Source organism: Daldinia childiae (genome assembly GCF_008694065.1).
Source record: "Daldinia childiae strain JS-1345 chromosome Unknown Scaffold37, whole genome shotgun sequence".
Taxonomy (NCBI): Eukaryota; Fungi; Ascomycota; class Sordariomycetes; order Xylariales; family Hypoxylaceae; genus Daldinia; species Daldinia childiae.
Genome location: NW_022984678.1, coordinates 97 through 25837, shown reverse-complemented (window position 1 = coordinate 25837; position 25741 = coordinate 97). Strand labels below are relative to the sequence as shown.

The 25741-nt window shown below is 45.5% G+C and overlaps 7 protein-coding genes across 7 annotated transcripts; 4 read left to right on the top strand and 3 right to left on the bottom strand.

Moving 5' to 3' along the window:
- Positions 1-548: 548 nt before the first annotated feature.
- Positions 549-992, top strand: GL218_09546 (60S ribosomal protein L38; the record flags this gene model as incomplete). The annotated part of the gene is made up of 4 exons (XM_033586377.1): positions 549-578; positions 640-673; positions 749-877; positions 937-992. 4 exons carry the CDS (start codon positions 549-551, stop codon positions 990-992), a joined length of 249 nt encoding a protein of 82 aa, XP_033435997.1.
- Positions 993-1291: 299 nt separating this feature from the next.
- GL218_09545 (uncharacterized protein) lies at positions 1292-1957 on the bottom strand (the record flags this gene model as incomplete). The annotated part of the gene is made up of 1 exon (XM_033586376.1): positions 1292-1957. The coding sequence occupies one exon, from the start codon at positions 1955-1957 to the stop codon at positions 1292-1294; it is 666 nt and encodes a 221-aa protein (XP_033435999.1).
- Positions 1958-3155: 1198 nt separating this feature from the next.
- On the top strand, positions 3156-3683 carry GL218_09544 (uncharacterized protein; the record flags this gene model as incomplete). The annotated part of the gene is made up of 1 exon (XM_033586375.1): positions 3156-3683. One exon carries the CDS (start codon positions 3156-3158, stop codon positions 3681-3683), a length of 528 nt encoding a protein of 175 aa, XP_033435998.1.
- Positions 3684-5952: 2269 nt separating this feature from the next.
- GL218_09543 (uncharacterized protein) lies at positions 5953-6859 on the bottom strand (the record flags this gene model as incomplete). The annotated part of the gene is made up of 2 exons (XM_033586374.1): positions 5953-6575; positions 6634-6859. The coding sequence occupies 2 exons, from the start codon at positions 6857-6859 to the stop codon at positions 5953-5955; spliced, it is 849 nt and encodes a 282-aa protein (XP_033435994.1).
- Positions 6860-11755: 4896 nt separating this feature from the next.
- On the top strand, positions 11756-16414 carry GL218_09542 (Mevalonate kinase; the record flags this gene model as incomplete). The annotated part of the gene is made up of 5 exons (XM_033586373.1): positions 11756-12251; positions 12319-13221; positions 13278-13434; positions 14821-15058; positions 15125-16414. 5 exons carry the CDS (start codon positions 11756-11758, stop codon positions 16412-16414), a joined length of 3084 nt encoding a protein of 1027 aa, XP_033435993.1.
- A 524-nt stretch (positions 16415-16938) lies between these two features.
- Positions 16939-18636, top strand: GL218_09541 (Protein farnesyltransferase/geranylgeranyltransferase type-1 subunit alpha; the record flags this gene model as incomplete). Its single annotated transcript, XM_033586372.1, has 3 exons — positions 16939-16984; positions 17058-17687; positions 17753-18636. The coding sequence occupies 3 exons, from the start codon at positions 16939-16941 to the stop codon at positions 18634-18636; spliced, it is 1560 nt and encodes a 519-aa protein (XP_033435996.1).
- Positions 18637-19350: 714 nt separating this feature from the next.
- On the bottom strand, positions 19351-20098 carry GL218_09540 (putative nuclear transport factor 2 domain-containing protein; the record flags this gene model as incomplete). The annotated part of the gene is made up of 3 exons (XM_033586371.1): positions 19351-19485; positions 19614-19951; positions 20053-20098. The coding sequence occupies 3 exons, from the start codon at positions 20096-20098 to the stop codon at positions 19351-19353; spliced, it is 519 nt and encodes a 172-aa protein (XP_033435995.1).
- Between the last annotated feature and the right edge of the window lie 5643 nt (positions 20099-25741).

Below are 25741 nucleotides of genomic sequence, written 5' to 3'. Positions count from 1 at the left end.
ATCGAGTTAGTTAGAATTAATACCCTTAGTTACCAATACTAGACTGATAGATGATGTTGGGGTTATACCTTGGATTTCATGGCATTATCAAGAAGAGTAGGCATGATTGGCAATTCAGATGGAACTTATATACATAAAATGAATAAGTAGGAGGTCGTATTCCGAATCACCAATATCTAAATTCAGTAATCAGGCAACTCTGTCCTGTTCAGATCATGGTTCTTTTCGTTGAAGGACCAATAGCTGTATCTATGAGTCTTCAGCTTGTGATAGTGGAAGCTAACGCCACGTCATCAGCCACGTACGGTATTAGTGGAAAGCCTCATCCTTCATTAGGTACATATGGACCGTGCGCATAGCTGCTAACCTTATCTCTTATCAATTAATACAAGAACCCTCCCCACTATCAATTATCAATTATCAATATTGGGAAATCGCTTAGAACCCTGTCACGGAATTTCGCCCACACAATTTCGCAACACCGGCAGAAAAGTCAACTTCTCGATTCCTACCTCTATCAACATCGATTCCGCCATCACACCGTCAAAATGCCTCAGGAAATCGCCGATATCAAGAAGGTATATTTACGAATATAAGACTCTGTTTAATTGAATTTTAGCTAACAATTGAGTTATTTAGTTCATCGAGATCTGCCGGCGGGAAGACGCCAAGTGTACGTGACGAGATAATGAATAGAAGATGGTTGTTTTAGTTTTAGTGCTAGTTCTAACAAGTTCCCTTTTTATAGCCGCCCGGATCAAGAAGAGCAAGAAGTCGTCGCAGACCAAGTTCAAGGTCCGATGCTCCAAGCACCTTTACACCCTAATCCTTAAGGATTCCGACAAGGCCGAGAAGCTAAAGCAGAGCTTACCCCCGAGTACGCATTGACTCCTCGCAAACTAAAGCTTCGAATAATCACTAACATTATAACCATAGACCTACAAATCAAGGAGGTTCCTAAGAAGAACAGGAAGGGCAAGCACACAGCATAAGTTCTGACCACGCGTCCGGGGAAAGGAAAACTACCAATCGCAACTGGGGAAGTCTCAGGGTGATGGACGGATAGGCGTCTACGAACGCGGTCATCGAGGACCAATGGGGAGTGATGCATATGCTCTTGTAGCTGGGCTGGTATTTTCATGAGGCGGCGTCTAAGGATACCTTCCGAATTGATGTTTCTCGAGCACGATAACGCTTGTAGACAATTCACAACAATTGCACAAAATCCCGCGATCAGGGCCATTATTTTCAAACAGCAAAAGAGAACTTCTTATTGTGTGCTTAATCATGTCTACAGGATTCTTTCGTAATGCTTCAAGTCAGTACCCTGCGCAAGGGACAAGAGTGCTGCTGAGAACTGAGGGAAGTCTTTTCCTCCTGCGAATTCAATATGCTTCTCGACACTTGGCCACGAACATGACAGGATAAACTGCTCTAAGTTCTCGTCTTCCTTTTCGATGCGCCACCCGGACTTAATTAGTGGTGTATATCCCTCCAATAGGTGCTTATTCTCAGTCCAAGCCTGCTCAAACGCCTTACGTTTCTCAGCCGGGACGGTCACAGCACTTAAGCTAACGATAGGACTCTTCAACAAGGAGATATCGCCGTTCGGTCCCGATGCGTCGAAGAACTCGGCGTTTTCGAGATGAGAAACAACCGTCTTCTCTAGCGTGAAGTGCTCCTTGAGAGCAGGATAGACGGTCTTGTTCTCGGTGGAAGCTAGCCAAAGCCCATGCTGAGAGACGGATTCCCAGTGCGCCGTGAGGAGGGTGACAGATGGATCTTCGATTTGCCGGAAGAGACCTACACCACGGGCTTCTCTGTCCTTAGGTAAGGTCGAGGTGTTGCGGGCGCACCAGTCATCCAGGACGACTAGGGCTTGGTTCATGGCCTTCTTGGCGTCGTCTCCGGCGGGCCCGTGGGCAGCTGTAAACCATGCTAACTCTGTGACCGTCATGATGACTTATTGATGATATGGTAATGAGATATAAAATTGAACTGATAAATGACTTTTACCTCGTAAAAGGATGAAGAGGTAAGTTGATGACAAACGAGGTTATATAGTATTCTTAGTGTTAGGCCGCGTTGCAGAGAGTTACCTTACCTACCCTACACCGCATTTACCAAATCAAGGACCTAACCTAGTCGGGTCCGTTATGTGTGGGTAATTCCAGGCCGGATTTTAATCAACCTAGAAGAAGCCTTAGGTTAAGTCCAATTATAGTGATCATTGTCGCAATGGTTTTCATATATCAGGTTTATACGTGCAAAACTTCCTGTCACGAATAAACTCGTATGCCGCAGTGGCAATTATGTCAGTTGACGTTCATTTCATATGAAGTTCAAGTTAGAAATCAATGCATCGTGGACCGTTATTTTATGTTTTTATGGATCGCGATTCTTATTAGTTGCCTATCAAGTAGCTATTTCCCCATCGTGTTGCCAAGTCTAAACAACTTCAGTCTATACGAAAATGGTCATATAACACAACAGGGGACAACGCACCATTCTAACAACCAATAAATCTTTATCAACCTAAATCTAAATAGAAACCAACCTGTTCATCTCTCGTTTTTTAAAAATTATGAAAAATAATGGGTAATAATTTCAAAGGGTTGCAAGTGCTACAACAGTCTTCTAGGTTAGTGGTTTTTAAACATTATTTTATCTTTAATAGCGTTGTTAGGCCGTTACTTTCTAAAGAAAGCATGCTTAAGCCTTAATTATTGAGAAGAACGATGTTAATATAGGAAGCTTCCTATATAAAATTAGGAATCTTGACATTCTAGGACCCCTATTCTCCGGATAGCAACTCATGATATCATCCTCGGATTTTATAATTCAGACAGCCTTTCGCCTATCATTACTACGTGTCCGGAATGAGATACCGACGGAAATATTTCTTCTATTTAATTATATCCAAGTACCGTGTGTGCTCGCGTATCATACTATGCAGAGTTGCACTGCCACTTGGAATGGCAGATATGTAGGCTGATTCTGCATATTAATGATATTTGGTGGTATTTATCTCAGCCACCCCCCCCTTTAAAACTCTGGCCATCTGACTATGCTCCGGTCCATACTTTATGTTCACTCATCTACCTAGCTTTAAAGTCCAGCAATGAGAAATTGAGTCTATAAAGTGCTACGGAGTGATGGGAGACCCCTTAGGAGCAGTCGGCTCTATTGTGGGCATTGCCGCTTTTGGCCTTAAGTTCGCAACGACGCTACAAACATACATCGAGGCTGTAGCTGATGCGGAAGAAAGCTTACGGGAGATTGCTCTAGATGTCAGTGAAACAGCGTCCGCTCTAAAACAACTCGAAGACTACATGAAACCCGATCAGAGTGGTCAAACAATTGCGAATGATTCGGGAGTGGAAGACGTTGCACGACTCGCATCGCAGTGCGAGAAAGTTTATACTGTCATCATCTATATTATCGCTAAGGCTGTCGGCGTGCCAAAGGACGACAATGGCAAAGTAACCCTTGATGCATTAGATTTACACAGCTTAGATGCCCCAAGTCGAATGCGGAAGCTCATATGGCCCTTACGAGAATATCGTATTAGAAAGCATCGTGAAGAGCTAAGATGGTTAAAATTTAGCCTACTTTTTCGACTGGGACTCATGGAGCTTGCAAAGAACAAAAAGATGTTCGTATTGCATATAACCTTGTCTTGACTATTGCTGATTTTCTGTACACAGGGGCCCAGCCAGATCCCCCGATGCATATGAGAGGGAGTTAGCCTTGCATGCCAAGGTGGAAAAACTCCATGCTCAAATGGAAGCATATATCAACAAGATAATCTCCCGAAGAAGTGAAAAGAATAAGACTAGAAGAAAATCCTCGGCTGAGTCTTCTTCCTCGAGTAGTATAGGTAAAGTCACATATCGAAGATCGAGCTCTAGGCGAGGACAATCCATTGCCAAAACCAGCGATCATAGCTATACGAGATCCCTATCTAGCGTAGAGGACGCTGATAGAAAGGGGAAGAAACCTTCTTCATTTGGTGGAATTATCGATAATGATTCAAAGATTACGCCTCCAACACATGCTCCAGATGTAATGTAAAATAGCCCACCAACGTCATGTTGCCGTGTAGACTAATATATATAGCGACGGTACTCCGAAAGCACCAGTCGGGCTTCCTGGTAATTCAGTAGTTGAAAACAATAAGGATCCAGAAAATCATACCGACTATCCCAAGCAAACCGAACCCTTTCCACGAATTACAGCCCAGGAAATGCCCGGTGCGAACTCTACAGCTTCTCAAACTCAAACACATCCCCAAATAGACGCCCAAGATTCTCCGGCCAACGCAGACACCAGTCAGCCAGTGGATTGCCCAAGGTCAACAAATGCCAGTAATGATGAGAGGGAAACTCCGCACGATCACACAATAGAATACCCCGGGGGCACGGAAAGATATACGCCCGAACCATCCCGAGGAATCTTTGGCGCTCTTCTGTGGACATCGAACTTATTCAGGAAACGATATAAGCTCGTCCACGACTGGAAGAGCCAGGAGATCGAGGGCTACCTTGTCGAAAGTGACACCGGTACCATCCGCAAGCTTCCCTTCAACCGCCAGGAGCTGATAAACCAAATAACACGCATCACCAAGTCAAAACAGGGTAGCGTGTTGAAACAGTATGCATCACTCACTTCTGCCCAGCGAGAGAGCGTAGATCGGGTGATAGCAGAAGCGAGCCGTTCAAGTCATCGCATGAGGTCCTGCGTGGCAATAGACCAGCAGCTCGGGCGGGGCCAGAGGCAATCTCATATTACCGCATTTTTCTCGCTGTCTGCCGCCCAGCTAGTCCATGTCAAGTTCGGCGCAAACTATTTTCAGTTTGCGTTTGAACTATGTCGTACATGGGAGGTAAGATGTTCTCCCAGTCATCTACTTATTACTACCATAGACAAGTTGAGAAGTGCTCACTTATTTATTTATATTAGGGCATCAACGGACTCATTAGACAGGTCGTATGCAATATAAATACTATTAATTCTCCCTTGATACAAGGCATGTACGAGCTTAGGGGCCTTGACGACAAAGTTATCTCACGTGAGATGTGGTGTACCACTGTCCATCCTGGCCTCGTTGTGTTTATAGCCATCTTCGAGCCTCAAGTGTCGCATAATAAGGCATCCCATGGCGCGACTCAGTCCGATCAGGATATGAGGCTTCAACACATAGTACAAAATTGTTGTTTGGCGGTTGATCACATAATGCTAAGTTCGCGTCCGGGGGTTGATCACAGAATACTGAGATGGATTAAGCATATGTTTTCCCGTCGCTCTAAGCACGACCAAGAGCCACTTGAAGGAGCGTCTGAAATTCATACGCTGTCAGAGTCGTCGCAGGCCGACAGCATCGGGAGCATTGAGCACTCCCAGCCAGGTGATGTAGGGACTGAAGAGACGGAAGAAAATAAAAATGAGAGGGGAGAGATCGAGAGAGAAGAGGAAGACGACGAAGAAGACGTCGACATCATTAACTTCGAGGAAGAAGAAATGAATGCAAGACTTGGATTAGGCGTCCAGTTGGGCATGTGGACCACCGTGTTTGACACCGCGGAGAATAACAAAGATGGCCAGGACGGATCCTAACTTAAGAACTTGAGTTTTGCTTTCCGGGGCAGCGTAACAGGTACTACGGCCATTGTCATACAATCTTACTATTAGAACTCGAGTCCGTAGAATAAATCTGTAACAATGCATATGTATTCAATATATATACTCACATGCCTAACGCAAACGCATGTGCACAAGGGCTATCTACAATTTTTCAGAAGCGAAGAGATCCATCCCTCAACTAGGAGGTGCGGCCGACAGTATGTATAAAAACCCATTCCCATTTTCTAGCCACGGCATTAATAAGCTATCACATGATTCTTCCCGAGAAACCACAAGCTCGCACGACCTAGGTCATAAAGGAAATGGAGCTTAGAAGGCGAAGTACATGATTCCGCTGGCGATAACGAGAGCCGCCACGCTGGCACCGAGACGAGCCTCGGCGCGGGCACCGGCGCCAGGGGCAACGGGAGTAGCGGTCGCGCTGCCGGAGGGGGCGCTAGAGGGGTAGCCCTCGGGGACGGAAGAAGGTCCAGTAGGGACCTGACCACCGGAAGACGGGCCAGTGGGAGCAGGGGTGCTGGATCCGGGAGGAACGGGGGTAGTAGGGCCACCAGTGCCGGTGGGAACGGTAGGGTAGCCAGTTCCCGAAGACACCGGGGGGGCCGGGGAAGAGGAAGAAGGCGGGGCGGCGGTCTCCGAGCTGGAGGGAGACTCGGTAGGGTAACCGCCGCTAGAGCTAGAGCTCGGGGCCTCAGTGGAGCTAGAAGGAGACTCTGTGGGGTAACCACCGCTAGAGCTGGAGCTGGAGCTCGGGGCTTCGGTGGAGCTAGTCTCCTCAGAAGAAGAAGACGGCGACGGCGCCGTTGGGTAGCCGGAAGAAGAGCTGCTGGTGGGTTCAGGGGTAGGCTCAGGGGTGGAGGAGCTAGTAGTGGGCTCAGTTGGGCCAGAGGCGACGTCGGCGCAGAAGGTGTCGATGCCCTTCATGACACTGCCTGTATTCGGTATTAATTTTCCATTATTCTCTTTCATATTATATATAAGTAGACATACCATAGTCGGTTGCGGAGCAATCCCTTCGCAGGCAGATCTCACCGTCACGCTTGACGGTGTAGACGGAGGCGCAGATGCAAGTGTTGTCACCCTCATCGCAAGTGGTGTGCTTGTCGACGGTCTCAGTGATACACGGGGGTCCGCAGGCTGGGACGTAGTCAGCTACGTTGATGGCAGCGGCGACGGCCGCAAGAGCCGGAAGAACGAGCACGCGAAGAGGTGCCATTATTAAGTAACTGGTAGGTTTTGTTGGGTATATTATTCCTTAGGATAAGTAGCGAGCGAAAGTTGTCGAAGCGAGCGTGTTTATAATTCGAAAAACCCTTTTCCTGATATTTACAGGTGAATCACCTTTGCTACCTCAGTATACAGTTGAATATGTTAAATTACAGTTGAGAAACTAGGTGGATGGGAGGAGGGTTGTTTTATAGATGGGAATCGGGATATGTGCACTTTCTTAGAAGGTCGGTAGAAGATGGGGCTGATCTACGTTCGGCGATAATGTACCTTACGGTATAAGGTATAAGTATAGATGATCGACAACGGGACGTAAATAGAGATTGCTCATGACAGGCCTAATTGCCCGAAACTTCAAACTAACCCATGTTCCTTTTCGCCTGCCGGTGCGGTACGAAGAGGCACATGGGAAGTAAAGCTTGTACTATTGTAATAGGTTTAATGTTGTAATGGGGAGATCATGGAATTTGGAGAAAGCCACATTCTTCCCTTCTTCCCTTCTTCCCCCTTAAATTGGTTAGATTGGACAAGATAGAGTTACGTACCCAAGTATACACCAGGTATAATCCAGGAAGGTAGGTGCAGCTTCAACTATGAGTGGTCGAAGTTACAGGGCTTTTAGCAACCAGGCAACTTAGCAAGTCACACCAACTAGAATTAATGACCACTTAATGCGCGGTTGCGTTGTTCACATTAAAGTTTTTTTCGCCCCTGCCGTCCCTGCATTTAGACGATAGAGCCAACCACAGCCCGTATATGACCCGACGTGAGCCAAAATACCTTGTTTCAACATCCCGATCTGGCAGGTGGAGTGCTTGAAACGCACCGAAGGAACAGCCCATACCTTACTCTATTGGCCTAGTGTAACGTGCCATCGTTTACCCCGGACTCACTATTTTTTACTTCTTTTCACTATTTTATCTGAATTTGTACTACCGCTTCATCAATACGGTACCCTCCTGAACCCTCCTAACCTCCTTCGCCTGCTCCATCTACACAGGGAGGAAGCGGGAGGAGTCAACGCCTCCTTATTGGTCCCAGAATAGCAATTTGCGCGCCGCAGACTAACAGAATAAATTCTCTACATAGTCCACTTCAAATACACAACGGAAGAAAGTGACGATCTTTTCTATTGTCAGCTTGTCTCCTTCACGTCTGTTGGATTTGGTTCCCATGTAGGATTATAACTTCTTTCATCCCTCAACTTTTTTTGCATTTATCTGTGTTGCTAGTTATTAACCAGAAAGCCAACAAATTCAGCCATGTGAAAGTATCGTATTCCTAGCTTAGCTCTGAATCAAATCGTGGCTGTTTAGGCTTGGCTCGCATTGTGACAGCCTGTTGGAGTGGTAAAAAGTAACGCATTGCGCCGCAGCCACATATATATATCCACTCGTATACTAACATATTTATATTGTTGTTATAATGGTCAGGTCTTGGTGGAGGTTACATCCGTGCGCCTTCATGCCTCGTAAAATAGACCAACTGATCTTTTTAACAATTCCTAAGCGGCTGGCCAAGAGTATAATAATGTTATAGTCTATACCTCGTATACGACGTCATTTGACTAGCATAATCATAAATAGAAGCCGTCGTAAAAAAATATGTTGCTAACGACGAGAAATGCTATCCTTCTAGAAAAATTACGAGCAAGGACTTGGAGGTACAAACGTTACATGGCTACCTAGCAATGGGCGTGAGGCCAAATCGGGCACCAAAGCAGCAATAACGTTAGGTAATTATCCGCTCCATAAAGAAAATCAACTTTGCCATAGGTCTAGTTCTACCATGGATCGTTCCCAACGACCTGTATGTACGACCACATACCGAATATTGTCTTGGCGGGAACAATTCGCCTTTCAAAAGCGGGGGAAAGGTCGTGATGGTGATCTGTTGGTGAGATTTACTGAGAAGACGACAGAAACGGCAATGAACCCATGCCATCGCCTGGGTGGTCTCACCCTCGGGTCATGTGAAGTGGCCAGTGACGCAGCGATGTACTATTTCGGCCACAAGTAGTAAGGTGATCTACAAAATAACTTCCAGAGGACCAGATAGAATATAGGAAATTAAAAAGTCATATCGTCGATCATCACTCTGACAACTCTCAAGTGAACTGCCTACCTAACTATGGACGTGTCGCCACATAAGTCGGTGAATATTCTAAGAGCCATGCGAGGTCTCAGGCATATTTAGGGCTAGTTCGTATTCTATGTACTCATCCGTCAAATAAGATATATATCTTGCGAGGTAGCCCCGTCTTCTTCCAACCCTATGGCAAAAGTTCATTTCTTCCGTACTATAATCCGTCTTCCCGCAGTCCGTAAACGTTTTGTTATATCTTTGAATAAAACCAATGAGCTACAAGACAAACTTGTCTATCCAGGTACATGTATGAAAGCTCACTTACCATTAGTGGATATTATGTAGTTTTTTAGATAGAATTAGGTACACTCGACGATAAACTACTTAATTTCACAATGGTGAGATTAACATAACGATCATAATCGAAATGGCCTGAAAAGTTTTAACCCGTGGTGTCTTCTAAGGGATGATGGGGTTAGCAGTATCATCATTAGGAATGCTTGTAAGGATACGAGTAGGGGGTTAAAATATAACGTAGTCTTTGTATGAGTGGCTATCAACCTATCTAAGACTAGACTACTAATAGTGGAGAGTATTTCACTTTAGGCACTCCAATGGTCGAGGGAGTCTAAATATACCACTTTTCGAGATAGGATGAAGAGCCGCATGAAATAAAGGGGTTCCTCAGTTCCAAAACACGAATTAAATGATACGACACAACATAATACGGGCCTCGGCAATAGCATAAGAAATACCATAAAAACATGGCACCTTAACTAATCTGAATTCTCTACGAGATTCTCATAAAACGGAAAGAAAAATCTATAGGTAGTATGTACCTCTTAGGATAATAGGCATGAGTGAGGAGGGGGCAAAAAGAAAAAGGGAAACAATGCGATTATAGCGTAAAGACTCAATATTATAGATGGATGATATTATAAAGTAGCTCATAGAGAGGTAGCCAGACTTTGCTATATTTTATGTCTTGATAGAAGAATTATTAAAAAAAAAATTATAGCGCCTACTTATTATCAAGTAGTCACAGATAATACACCTGTTATACAGAGCATATATAGCGGTCAACACCATTATACAGGTTTATTTAATGTATTCTCTAAGTAACTGGGTAGCTTAGGGCGAGACAGCTTCTTGGTAGGTTGTAATTACCCATACACCTTTTTGATTACCCCCCCTTCCCCCCTATTAGAGATTGGGTGAAGATACGCATAAAAGCCTCCGAGATGTAAGATACGTGTATAATTTTCAAGTTTATGTGCAAGCGTGTTGTTCCTCTAATAAGAATTACACCCCTTAAGCCATTAAGTTGACTTATATGAACCGACTACCACAATCGTCCGTGCCCAATATACGTTATAGAGCCACGACAGCGCGGAACTTACTCGAAGCTTGCGTCAACTTTCCATGAGGACACCTGGCAACATATATACATTTAGCCGACCCAAAGTAGATTTATAAGTCTAAAGAACAGTATAGTATTGTAACAAACGATCAATGGCCAGGTTGGTACGGCCTAGCGAATCATTCAAACTCTCCGCCCTACCTAAGAACTACCACTACCATATACTTACCGCATACTTATGCAGTATTGTTACGAATGATCGCTAGGTCCTGGGGTTCGATTCCCTAGATGGCTACTCCCTATTTTTTTTAATTGGGTTTTTTCTTTTTTTCATATTCTTTTTTTCATATGTACCTATTTAATTATACTTATAGTAGATTTATCGCCATTGCTTATTAGCAATTATGAATCGTATGATACATAATCTAGTTAGTTAATATCTCTGTAGTATTTCTGGAATTTTAGGTAGCTCATTTAGAATCATAGCATCAGGGCCGTCTTGTGATAGATACGGATAGGACCTTGGCCGTTCGTTATTTGCTTGATATATAGGTGGATATAAGATGTGTTCGCTAATGATATTTCCCTATTCACATATATTTTGGTTTAAAAATCATTTTTTCAACCTTGGAAATATATAATTCTAGTTGATGATGATAACGTCTACGTCTATTATCTGCTATATGCTACCTACCTAGGTGGATACAACGCGCATCTATGGCGCTCTTAGACGTCTAGAGTACTCCTTGGGGGGAACAGAGCCAGAGGATCGCCTGATATAGGAAAAAATATATAATTCCTGTTATTCGGTATCCTTCCCAAAATTGGCATGCGATCTGTTGATGGCGAACAAACGATAAACTTCAGCTGGTAATGTTCTTCCCCCTGACACGAAATCTTTATAGCTACTGGGATGTTATGAAATGCTAGCAAATGCTATATATACGCCCCCGAGAATTTACAAAAATAAGGAACACTGCGTGGTCCTGATGCCAGTGACGTATACAGCCTTGCCAAATCTCCCGATCTTAGAAAAGTGAACGTCGTGTAATAATGACCTGTTAGATATGATAACTCCAACCGCAGCCTTCCGCCCGCGCAACTTCCCCTCAATTCCAAGATTGTACTATGTTAGCTTTCCCCGGTCAAGAAGTGAGTCGCTTCAAGTGATTGGGTTTAAGTGACTGATTGGAAGGGAACATGCATAATATTGACCTAATTGAACCCGCGTTGGATACGCGTTTGAGTAGCCGGTTGGTGCCACGACCTCCAACCAGATGAATCGAAATCCAGGTATGGTCGCACAACATAGTTATAGGCGGGACAATGATTTCGAGTTGAGGCCTCGAGTTGAGGCCACCAGAAGACCTCGATTCATATAATTTAATACCGACTCCCAATCTTTAGGCAACATGATGGTTTCTTGGTAAACCAGTGAGAATGGGGCGTAAGAAAGCACCTGGAAGGCTGGGGATGGACCCGTACTCGAAATTACTCCATCGATTCTATGAACCCCTTATTCTGGCTAGAGTCCTCGGACAGACACGAGGAACACATACCTCAGCCCCTCAACATGACGAGAGTCAATCTGGACGTAGAAGGCTGCTCAGTAACCTTTCTTACCTTTGCGACTATGATAAGGGAGGCGATACGACTTCTTCCATTGCTCTTGAGGACACAGACGAATGCTACATATTCTGGATCGCGTCAAATACAGCTCGGGCGGGCATCAGGAACTTAGGTGGGTTAAAAGAATTGCTGAAACAAATACATCACATCATTAAGCTTAAAGAAGAGCAAAGGAGTCCCTTTGAGGTTAAATTCACCCGCGCATGGGTAGATTTTGCTGAGAAGAGGGTGAAGAAGGAGGTCAAGTTGCTATCAAGGGCGATAAATGAGTGCGAAGGATATATCAGCAAGGAAAATTCCGTACCAGGTTGGTTCTAACTGCTTACCCAGTTGCTTAAATCAAGCTATATGGGTACTTACACTAAATCTTGCAGATTCCCAATTAGTCAAATGGCTACAGCAATTCATTCCTGCCAAAGGGAGGTCTGTAGCTGACGTTTGCTTCCAAGTTTATGATCAACGAAAGACACCAGAGTTTCGTTCACTGGAGGGTAAAACTTACTCCGGTAATGGAAACATCGATCCTAGAAAATATGAGTCCCTTTTCGCAACAGTACGTCATCGTCTAGGGCGATTGGCTAATCATGTCCGAGCACCAAAGAAAGTTATCGAAGATTCACTGGAATTGGGCCACCTATTCGATGTGTACAAGATTTGCTTGGTTAACCCACCACCGATTAACGAACCACCCAAGGCGGACTCTCTTACCGAGCTTCACAGTATCCTCAAGCGGATGTTGCCGGCCAATGACCCAAAATTGGAGGAATATACAGAGGCTCTAGTATCTCTAGATCATAAGTTCCAAATCACAAGACGAATCCGCGGAGAATATGACAATAAAAACTTACAACTGCGCGTCCACGCGGAGGTTCAGATTCTAGAACATTTCTATACGAACCAACTCCGCTACGTTGATAATGATCACTACATTGGATGCAGCAAGCCAGCATGTTATTGCTGCCACCTCTACTTCCGGCATCACAAGTCTAGTCCCGTGGAACCGGTATCACATCAGAAGATATATCTGAATTGGGGAGTACCGGCGCTGCCCGAGGGATCTAGAAGTCCGGGCTACAATATGCAGCGAGATCTGATGAATAAAATGTTGGAAACGATTAGGAAAGATGCCCTGGCACAGATCATACAGAAAGCAGGACCGCTCACATGGCACCCCGATTCGCTGACGGGGATTACTATTTCAACCATGGCACTTCCTGCGGAGAAAGTCCACCTTGAAGAGAGTGTTCTTGAAAGACAGTTAACAAGTTCGAGTTATGGTGTGTTTCACTATTTATTCACCCTTGAGACTACTGCAAGAAACTAATATACGCAGACTCTATTATGCCGGAAATCATTCCCGTCATGGACGCACAGTCACGGATCGCTGAAGAATGGAGTAGCTCATCCCTCGACAACGATGATTCGTCGACCTGTGAGCATCAAGGGGAGGCTATAAGTGAATTTGACTCCGATTCCGACTCTGATGGGGGGTATCTTTGTAATGTTGTGACTTTATGGCATAAATTACCTTTTATAGGACGCCATGTGAGGATAGGCTTGGTTGGCTTGCAGCTTCATGCCATTGAAATATATTATCTTAATCTCGTAGGGAATGTCACGTTAGGCCTGCAACTGATTTATCGGAAACGGTCCTAAGTATAATATAAATGTTAGTTAGTTATCTCATATCATCCGATTGAAGATTGAAGATGAGATAATTCGAGGTTAATGTTGGTGTTGCAAACTTTAAGTTTATTAAAAGATCTTGTCATTGTCTTAGATTAGAATCATCAATAAGTCAATATGCTGTCAGTTATACATAGGTACATCAGTCGGTAATATACCCTGTTGGGCAAGGTCCGAGTCGGAAGGCGTGGCCGAACAGGGATATTTTCTTCTGGGGACCTTCTGCCAAGAGTGAGACCGGCAGCCAATTCTTCCTGTTGTGTTCTAATTGGTTCATTATGACTGGTTCTGCTTAAAAAGGCTACGTCTAGGTTCCCACTGATTCCCATTGCAGCGGCGTCTGGGTTGCTATCGGTACCCTGGTCAGGTACACGGATACATCTATATCAAATTGGGATAGTGGAGCTTTGACTAGGTACTTTGACTCGTCCTTGCTTGTCTTTGCTCGTCCCTTCTGCCCTCTAAGCAATAAAAAGGGGTGGGAAAATTTCCCCCCCTTGCTTGCCAGCTCTGCAGCTTTGCGCCCACTTTGATTACCTTACATTGATGTCCAACATCGCAGTATATCTCGTCTCCGATTCCTACACCGATTCTTATCAACTCTACTTATCAACTCTGCAGCTCCTTCAATTCTATAAATCAGTTATATCAACTTGCAGTGAATGTAGCTTACTGAAAAGAAAGAAGTGTGATCGCATTTCCTTGCGTCCTTGTGTCCTTGCGGTACCTACATACATAGCATAAGGAGCATAATAAGCACCAAAATGCGACATAACCAAACATAATTAGGAAGAGCCTTACCGAGATTACGACTAATACTACCTACACCTCTATTCCTTTTATTTAATTATCGATACCGGTATCATCTCATTCCTACATCGCACGACTCGAACCTAAATCTTTCTTTTCCTTTTCCGCTCGTTTGACTCTAGACGCTTGCAATCCCAATCCGGTGCCGCTCATACTTTTTACGCCACTCATCGGTATCTGGCGTATATTTATTAGATAACTTACGTGGGGTTCTGTTCCTGCTGGGAGCTAGCTAATCTACCTAAGGTATCTATCGTCCCACAAGGAATTCTGCAGCAAAAGTAGTCGCATAGCGTAAGAGCTTAGGGGGGAGCATCTTGGAAGATATTCTATTAATCAAACGATTTCACAACGACTTTTACTCCAACAATCCCTAACAGCGCAACCTCGGAAATGTCCAACGGTATCAATGGTTTTCATAAGGAGATTGAAACACTCCATATAAACGGCAATGGAAATAGTACGAACGGTACAAATGGGCGATCTGCGTCAGAGGAGAATGACAAGAAGAAAAAGCGAATGAGTCGCAAGCTCTCCAGTCCTATGATGCCGTCCTTTATGGTCTCGGCTCCTGGCAAGGTCATCGTCTTTGGCGAACATGCAGTAGTCTATGGCAAGGTATGATACAACTTGCTTTCTCAGTACCTAGTTACTTCTTTGCGCACAAGTTCACAAGATATATAGGCCGCTATCGCTGCCTCCGTCTCGCTCCGCTCCTACCTCCTAGTGACGCATCTCTCCAAATCGAAACGTACAGTAACCATGCAGTTTCCCGACATCGACCTTATCCATACGTGGAATATTGACGAATTACCATGGGACATATTTCAACAGCCTTCTAAGAAAAAGTATTACTACGATCTTGTCACATCTCTCGACCCCGATCTCGTAAAAGCTATTCAACCTCATCTTGCAGGCATCTCGCCAGGGAAGTCAGAACCCGAGCGAAAAATACACCAAAACTCCGCCGCCTCGTTTCTATACTTGTATCTGTCACTAGGATCGCCAAAGTCCCCAAGCTGCAGGTATACCCTTCGTTCGACAATACCGATTGGGGCTGGTGTTGGGAGCAGCGCGTCGATTGGCGTCTGTCTAGCTGCTGCTATGCTGTTACAAATTCGTACGCTATCTGGTCCGCATCCCGACCAACCACCTGAAGAGGCTCGTCTACAAGTGGAAAGGATAAATAGGTGGGCTTTCGTGGCCGAGATGTGCATACACGGCAATCCTTCTGGCGTTGATAATACAGTTTCTACACATGGCAAAGCTGTGGTGTACCAGCGAACGGACTATAAGAAACCGCCAACGGTGACACCGCTATGGGACTTTCCCGAATTGCCATTACTCCTAGTGAATACTAAAACACCAAAGTCTACGGCTGCCGAAGTGGCCAAAGTCGCGAAGTTAAGTGGCACGCACCAGGAGCTAGTGGGAACGATTTTGGATGCGATAGACAAGGTCACCAGAAGTGCGGAGAGTTTAATAGAGGAGGAATATTTTGACAACGAGGAAACGGAGAGTCTACGGCGCGTAGGAGAGTTGATGACAATCAACCATGGTTTACTTGCGTCTTTGGGCGTTTCGCATCCTCGCCTCGAACGAATACGAGAACTAGTCGACTACGAAGGGTTCGGATGGTCGAAGCTTACTGGTGCGGGCGGTGGCGGTTGTTCGATATCGTTAATGAAGCCGGATATCCCTCAAGAAGAGCTGGATAAGCTAGAACACAAACTCGACATGGAGGGATACCAAACATTCAGGACGACTCTTGGTGGAGATGGTGTCGGCGTGTTATGGCCGGCAGTGTTGAAGAACGGCCTAGACGAAGATGAGGAAGGCGGCATGGAAATCGATCTTGAAGGTTTCCTGAATGCACCAGGTAATGATGGTGTGGAGAAGATGGTTGGTGTATCTGGGGGTTTAGACGGAGCTGAGAGGGAAGGCTGGAAATTCTGGAGGGTCGAGAGCCAATGATGAGATTATGGAATAATGGGAGGCGGCTTCGGGGAAATAGTTGCTTCTGTGGATCGTAGGAGTATGGACTGCGGGTATACTAACGGTGTATTCGGGGCTCTCGTTCCGGTTATATCTGATATAATAATTATAGAGAAGCATCGATAAAACGAAATCGATAAAAGGGAACATTAATGAATGAGTAGCTCGGTCACGGTTTATACATGGAAAATGGACCTATGTAGGTATCTAAGGATTGTAGGGATAAGTACCTACTAGGTAGGCTTAGGGGATTTACTAGAGCAATATTTTAAGTTTAAATATTAATAAGACTAATCATTGGCCAAACGCGCCTGTCTTTTATAAAAAATAAAAAGTTGGGTATATGAGGTAGGTTCTTAAAGGTGGTTTGTACTTGCCCCTCCATCCCTTTATATGCAGGTCTATAACTAGTGGAATTTTGTTGTCATCAGCCTTCATTTCTGAGTCTCCAATTTAAAGGTATTTATCTGATTTATCTGAACCCCATTTAACACATCGCAGCCATGCCTCCAAAGAACAAAGGAGGTGCTAAAGCCAAAGCACCCGAACGTATATTATTCTCATTTATTTATCATTATTATACGTATGTTTTAGAATGGTTGCTAATAAGTAAATCGGTTAGCAGCGAAGCAAGAATCTCCGAAACAACCCCAGACCATCAAAGAGCTCGAGTGGCAGTGGTACTACGAGACGAATCCTTACCAGAAGTCCTTCGAAGAGCTTGGTCTCCATGGCATGACCCCAGCTGATCGACAAGCCTATCTCAACCAAGAATATCTAAAACCGGGCGCTGCCAAGACCCTCTCCAACAAAGCACAAAAGGAACTGTGGAAGCAGCTAAACGAAGCCAACGTTCCTCTACGCAGCTTACCCCGGCCGCGCGATCACCAGTGGGGCCGCGACAAGAACGGCCGCGACGTCGGCGATTATACCGTTGAGGAGTACGAAGCCCGCGAGGCGAAGAAGGTTAAGCTTCTATTGCTTCTAGACGAAAGCTCAGCTTTTAAGGTCAAGCGCGCGAAAGCCGACGAAAACAACCCCGACAACGAGAAGACATACACTTGCACCGAAGAGGACGTAGATGCTGAAATAGCTAGGCGGAAAGAGATGTCAAAATTACAGTACGACCTATACGGCGCCAAGATGGATCCCTACGAGCTGGATCCAGACTGGGATGACGTCGTACCGATACCTCAGATCGAGCCCGAGGGAGCGCTTGCCGCTATTGCGTATCCGGATGAATATTCTGAGGGTATGTGTAAATGGACGCGGCTTTGCTAGGATATGCTTGGATTATAGATACTAATGGTTTCCCAGCTATGTCCTACCTCCGTGCCGTTATGGCAGCGAAAGAGTATTCACCCCGATGCCTCAGACTAACCGAGCGCATCATATCCTTAAACCCGGCACACTATACCGTCTGGCTGTACCGGTTCTCTATTGTACAGGCTCTAAACATATCGATCCTAGACGAAATCGACTGGCTCAACGAAGTCTCTCTCGCACACATCAAGAACTACCAGATTTGGAACCACCGGCAACAGCTGATGGAACACTACTACCCGACGATCGTGACGGTGCCCTCAGAGGTAGCCGACCTAGCTAACAGCGAGCGGAAGTTCCTAGAGAAGATGCTCCGGCTAGATACGAAGAATTACCACGTATGGAGCTACCGGCAGTATATAGTGCGCAAGCTGGGGATATGGGGCGACGCCGAGCGGCAGAGCATAGAGACCCTGATCCACGAGGACGTACGGAACAACTCAGCCTGGTCGCACCGCTTCTTCGTCGTATTCTCAGACCCGGCGTACGCGACACCCAACTCGCACGCCACGGAGCACGACCCGAAGATACCGGATGATGTCGTCGACCGCGAAATCAAGTACGCCCAGCAGAAGATCGAGCTCGCGCCGCAGAATCAAAGCCCCTGGAATTACCTCCGCGGGGTGCTAGTCAAGGGAGGCCGGAAGTTGGTGACCGTAGGGGATTTTACAGAGCAGTTTGTTACGAAGCTAAGCGATGCGGAAGCAGAGGAGGTTCGGAGTTCGCATGCCTTAGACTTGCTAGCAGATATATACAAAGAGACAGGGGAGCTGGAAAAAGCGGACTTGGTACTTAGACGGCTAGGCGATAAGTGGGATCGCATTCGGCGCGGGTACTGGGAGTACAGGCGGAAGCTACTAAAGGAGGACCAGCGTTAGAGAGAGCATGGCCAACCTGTAGCTTCGCTATGGGGGCGGGTGGTGAAGCTTCATGAAGATTGGGAGAGGGCGATGAGTAGAGGAGAGGGGAGGGGTGAGGGTGATGAATAATATCCTTAGAATAGGTAGAGTTATTCTGAAGTTACTATCTAAGGTATCTACTTAGGTAGGGCCGTTGCGATGCATTTAAATCTATGAATGAAGACGTTGATTTTATGAGATTTTATGAGATTTAAGAGTTGTTGTTGGTACTAGACTTGTTTTGAGAGAGGGTTGGGTTTATCTATCCCCCTTTTTTTGACATATCCTCGCCTTCTATAATCTCAACACCTATGATAGTTCTTTCCCTTCTGATTTTCCTTGGAGATATATGCTGCCTTTTTTTCTTCCTCTCTTTCCTTCAACTGCCTTATGATTCTTGGATAGTTACTTAAGTTGTAGTCTCACAAGTTGGTCACATTCCTAAGCTAAAACCCATAGGTGGTAAAGCGATATGTAGTTGGCGGTGCACCAGCCTCGTTTAGACCTCTGTTGTAATGTCCCATTCACTAGGATAGATGGATGCATGTCTACCACCCACGGCCCTTGCAGAGGCTGCCTTATCTACCGTAGCACACAAAAGCATTGGTAGGTATAACGCAAACCCACGGCTTCGCTCCGTTTGCGGCGTTTGCTTCATCCCTCTGTCCCTCCCTCCCTCATCCAGTTCCCCCCTTACAGAGCGCGAAAGTTCTGGCTAACGATAACCCACTTCCTCAGCCCGCGGGACGCATTCCTCCCCCAAGCCTCCCAATGCGGCACTAGTAGAAACGCCTCGTTGAACGGCTTCTCGAGGGGCTCGTTGTCGTCCTTGCCGGTATTACTTACCCCCCCTCCACCTCCAACACCTCCCCCTCCCCCTACAGCCGCCCCCGCCCCCGTCGCATCCCAACCTTCCCGTCCCCATGCCCCCTCCCATACCTCACCACGCCGCTAACCTGAACCGCGAAGCTCAGCCTATCGCCGTTGCGCACGGCGGCGGCGGCAGTAGCGTCGCGGCCAGCTCCAGCTCCAGCGCCGAGTTCCGGCTCGCCGATCCGGAAGCACGGGTTCACGGGCTGCGCGTCGAAGGACGCGATGTCGTAGGATACGGGGCCGCCTTGCGTTTCTAGCAACGCCTCGTACGCGGACGCGTCGGGAACCAAGAGCCCGTTTATGCTGATGTCGGGCTTGACGCCGGCGGCGGTCAGGCGCGCGGATGTAGAGGCGTAGAAGTTGTTGATGGGGCGGCGCTTGCTGAGGGCTTCGTAGAAGTGGTCTACGAAGGCTTGGGCGGCTGGGGGCGTGTTAGTAAGGGGGGTTGTGAGATGAGATGAGATGGGATGGGTGAAAATGAGAGAGCTGGGTTGGATAGATTAGATTAGATAGGTAGGTTACCTTCGCTGGCTACTTTAGCCTGAGTCTCTGGGCTTGGTAAGGCCATTTTTGACGGAGCTGGAGGATCTTGATGAGATCTTCGCCTCTGGTCTGGGTTAGTGGTTTGCGACCCTTCGCTCTTATAAGCGATGAGCTGAGTTGGGTGGTGGATGTATTTATTGAGCTAAGCCTAGTTTTTGATTTCACAAATTACTAGGATTTGGGGTTGTGAAAAATAAAGAGTAATTAAGGCTTAGTCATTCGATGTTATACAATGAGATATGAGTGTGAACTTTGGAAATTAGACAGGTTGGAGTTGTTAGGATTATGTTATTGAAGGTTTAATCGCAGGGACGACGCTTGAGTGAGTGAATCAAAGGATGAGATATCATGAAAACAATCAATTTTGCCACACTGTGAGATCCATTCCCTTCTTGGTTGTAATAGCTGCTAAATTTAACTAGCAGTACAGTCTTAGTTACACAAGTAAACACTGTATACGTATCTCTCAGCAAGAGCAATTGCCCATCGTTTGCATCGAAACTTTCTATACCTTTTAATATTCAAATTGTCCATCTATCTTATCACTTACCTTACAGCCAAACCCTCTATATTCGACTTTGTGTAAATTCCCACTTCCTCCATAGGCCAAGTTATAAGATATCTATACTCCAGCGGCACCAACTCCTCAATCTTTACCAGCAGCGGCTTGACCCTTTCCTTAAGCCACCACCTATCCTCCACCCGGTGCAGTAAAAACACACCAAAAAGCCATTATGAGAAGCGCCGCCGGACGTCTTGCGGCGAGATCATCTCCGATCCGCTGCTGGTTCATAAAAGGCGGGAACCTAAGAGCCGCATTCTTCCGATTGAGCGCCGTGTCCGCCTGGTCCGACAGGTAGAAACTCAGACGAAGCTTACACATGACCTGCGCGTATTCTCCCTTATGCTCGGGCGCGACGGGGAGTTCCTCGCTCAAACCGAGAAGTCTCGCGTCTGTAGGTCCGCCGCTCAGCTCTTCGGGTTTTAGGTGTCGATAGATCTCCCAGAAGCACGCGCAGAGGGGATTTCATAATAGTAGGACCGTGCTCCACGGTGACTGCCGCAGTTCCATGGATTAAGACCAGCCATTCGGCTAGAGACCCGGTCTCCTCGTTGAAAAGCAGCGACAAGGCGTCTTTTGCGGCGGGCGAAGTGATACGGTATAAATAGACACGAGCAAGCAAATAGCGGGAGGGCCGTCTCCGCCGAACTAGCAGCCAGGGCTTCGCGAAATAGGGGGATAGCTCTGGCTTGATGCTCGGTAGCTACGCGCTCTAAATATTTCGCGTGTTCCGGGGTGGCAGATCGGAGGTGCAGCGCCGCGACCGCGAGGATCTCATGAGAAGATAGGGATGCCGTGTCGCGAGATCGGGGATGAATTCTCGCCAGACTGCTATCGATGCGCTATCATCGGCCTGCGCGGTCGATGTGGACTTGATAAAGTGTTGATACAGACCGAAGTCGGTAAAGGTAAACGACGGCTCCTCGTAAGATCGTACTATCACTTCCGGCGTATTTGAGTCCGGTCTATTATTCCCGGGTGACGACGTCGACACCAAGCTACACGGAAGCTGTCTCTTGGCGCAATATGAGCACGGTTGCTTCTCGTCGCATTTTACCTTTTTGATTTTGCATGTGGTACATCCGGCCCGGCTCTTGTGGTGATATCTCCGGGACGAGGATGACATTTTTGGGTTAAGTTCATCTCTGCCGCATCTTGGGAGGTTTTCATATATTAAAGTTATTAAATAAAGATTTCTATCAATATTCTCACTGTCTATCAGAACATTATACAATGATACGTACAAGGGTTACAATCCTTACATGTAGAGAGGTATGATGTTTGACATTTAATTGGATCGGGTCTCTTTATGCATTTACTAAGAGATATTATACGGAAAACATCCGTTTCCCCGCCGTCATAGTAATAACAGCCCGAAAACCATCAAACTTAAAGTGAAGAAGGGTTTCTAAGTGAGAATGGTAGAGCGGTTAACTTATAGACTGAACATGAAAGAATATACTCATTAACTACCATTGATTCATACATACAGGTAGGCGTTTAAAATGCTACTCATTACTGACTATCTCTAATCGCTCTTCATGACGACTCCTTGCGAATATGCCAATGAAAATGTCCTGAATAACCTTTTCGGGTCTGCTATCCAACGTTGTACCTCATCCCAAATTCTACGTAATCCTTCGCCGCCGTCGCCTCCGAACCGGTCTCTCAACTGCGCGTAGCTATAGAATCCATCCATCCCCAACTGTTTTAGAGACGCATATGGGCCGTCACGTACGTAGAGCGATTTCGATATTTGGACGGAACCTTTCTAGCTATTCCTCTGCTACACCCCAAGCTTCATATTTAAGACAAGGGTGTTTGAACAATATCTAGGATACAGAGTGAGTCACTAGAGCTATATGATTGCCTTAAGGAGACTATGGCTATCGACAAATGAAGAATACACTGATCACAACAAGCAGTTATGCCTGCTTTAGAAGCTTGAACGTCGCTGTCTCCTAGATCGCATATGGCCATATTATTATTAGACATTTAATATCCTTCCTTGTATAGCCATACTAGGTATGTGAATGGTGCCTTACTGAGGTCCGAGGCCTGTTCCACGAAGCTATTCTGGAAGTCCCTACTCGGAATTAGGGCCAGGGGAAAGGTTATGGTCGGAACTTATATTTAGCAATCACCTAAGTTTGTCCTCTCTGAATATAAAATAGCCAATTTAGGGGAAAAAAACCTTTAACACACCTTTGAAGTGTTGAAAATGTGCTCATCTCAATTTGCCAACAGTAATATAATCAACTCGCCGTTTTCCTAAGAGACAATTCGTTTTCTTCGCATAACGGTATGTAAGTGGCAAATAGCTAAACTAAGCTACAGAAGTAAATGTATCAACCATTCTTAGTTCGCCCAGATTTAAAGTTAGTGGAATTCAGGCCCCATCTTACGCCTTGAATTTAGCTCTATTCGTAGAGCATGCATAGCCAGTAGGAAGAGAAAGTAATTTGAAAATTTCGATTGGAATTTATGGTTGTAGTTGTAAAGTTGTAAAGTCCTAGGTTAAGTCTAAGACTCGGATCTGAATAACCTTTATTTAGGAGTGCCATCCCACTTTCCTCGTCCGTACCTTCTATCCAACTCCCCATTGAAAACTTTAAGACATCGACTACAAATGACGTAGTAAACCCAGTACTGTTATATTTATATCAGTTAACATATTTAATGATGTATTTAAACATATATAAGAAGGCGCTTAGATAGTCGTCTAAACTACCTATTCATTACCAATAATAAGCTCGTAAAGATCACACCCAAGCATCGAAACGTAGCTAGATCCACGACTCTCGATAGCGCAGTGTCTAAACTAGTCTTGTGAGTATATCCAATACTACTAAGCAAGCATGTGCTGCTATAATCGCGTTTCCCGTGATCAAAGTTCTGGAATATCCGTGGCGAGTGCTCATTCGGTATAAGCTACTTGCTAGATCAACGCTAGATAGCGTAGTGCTATTCTTTCTTCCTCTTCCCTCTTCCCGTAGTAGAGTCGCAAGATGTCTCGATCTCGCGCCTATCGTCTTATCTACCTATAATCCTCGCATTTCCCTCACCATTTTTAAACGGCTAATACGTCTAGATCTTAAATGCGGGTGCCCCGATACTGGAGCGACGTTTATAGTCGACTCTACAATATATCGTTTCTAGAGCCTTATGATTTCTATGCATGTTCGGATCGTGGCGTTTATTTCGGGAAGTGCCATAGGCCTAGTCGTTCCACCACGCTGTATCCCATGCCTAAGAAGTCGCACAGCTGGACCCAGTTCTCCGCCTGCGAACTCGCCTTTAGCGCAAGCACATCCAGCTCTAGAATTTTGCGAGAGCGCTTTTCCTTGGCGAAGAAATTCCGAGCCGAAAGCACGTAATCTTCTTCCCCTATACGTTGACTACCTCGTGGTAATATGAACTTAGCGTCGGGTTGTGATCGAGCGATCTCTGCGAGCTGCATGTTCGACGTTACTTCGACGTAGGTGTTTGATAGCGCTGTCTGGTCCAGTATGTCTGATTCGAGGTCTAAACGACTGTATCCTAATGTGTTTAAGGCTTTACTGAGAGCGATTGTTGCTGGCGGCGACGTGCTTAGGATATAGACGGATGGAGATACGGTGTGGTGGTGTTCGAGGCGAATATGCTCGAGGCAAGCATGCCAAGCTCGAATGGCAGTGTGAACTTCATAGTCGATTTAGATCGTGGATAACGATTGACTTTGAATATCGTTCTATTCGGCGAGCGTGTATTTCCTTTTTTTTTAAGGCAAAAAGAAATAAACGTAGCCACTGTAGAATCTGGGGAAGGGTATCTCTATATGTCGACCAGCATAAGGGGGTTTATTTCTACGGGTAATCTTATTATAGGATAGGGTCTGGTCCCATGGCCCACCTGAAACTGGGGAGAGTAAAAGTCGGATAGAACGCTAACATACGTGGTGTTATCTCGTATCAGATCCATCGTTGGAAATACTTAGATATTATGGCCCAGTACGAGGTGTTCGGTGTCCAGATCTCAGGCTGTTATATTCTGCACCTGGCCTCAATCTGTGTTATCCCCTAAGGCACTGCCACAGTAGACAGCTTCAAAGGGGAATTCAAAAGCCAATTGGTCCCTTCGTTCTTCATATTGAGAAGAACAGATATTCGGACACACACTTTTCAAATTTTTGTTGCGCTTCGGATAGATCGTCAGGGATAGTCTAGATTTGTGTCCGATACCTTCCCATAACGGATGGTTTAGGGGTCGCGTTGTGCAGGTTGTGCTGTAAAGAAGCGGGACATGAATCCGATTTACTAATTTCAATTCAGCTCAGCCCCGTTTCTCGCTTCATCGCCCTCAGATATTAATAGGGGTCTGTGTACCTGTGTACATGCAGGTAAGAGTCGCCCGGGATCATTCTATCGAATCTGGTAGCATCGGATATGATTGGTTGAATCGAAAGGATTAAGACCTTAAACTAGATTTATGGAGATGCACCGAAGTGATGAGGTACGTACTGTACATATAAAACCACCTGTTTGGTTAACTTTGTCCACCTTACTGCCACATAGGAAAATGCATATAACTTTAAGAATTTCTTTATCGATCCATAAGCATATTTCCTTTATCTGATTACTTACATGGCCTTTTTTTAAAGAAAAGCAAAAGTAAAGAAAAAAAAAAGGGGGAGGGAACGGGAGGAATGAAGAACAGGACGGGGAGAGAAAAAGGGAAAAAAGAAAGAGAGGAACGGAGAAGAGCGGAGAAGAGGAGAGAAGACCGCAGAAGGAAGCAAGGAGAGGGAGAAGGAAAAAAAGGGGGGGGGGGAGCCGAGAGAGGAAGAGGAAAGGAAAAGAAGAGGAAGAAGAAAAGAGAGAGGGAAAGGGAGGGACGGGAAAGGGAAGGAAAGGAAGGAAGGGGAGGGAGGGGAAGGGGGAGGGAAGGGAAGGAGGAGGAAAACGGAAATTTAATATATTTAAATTAAATATTAATTTTATAAATTAAAATAAATATTATTATTATAAAATAAAATTTAATAAAATAAAAGTTAAAAATTTTATATTATAATTACATAATTATTTAATTATATAATGCGTATTATACGCATTGTTGGATAGACAAGGA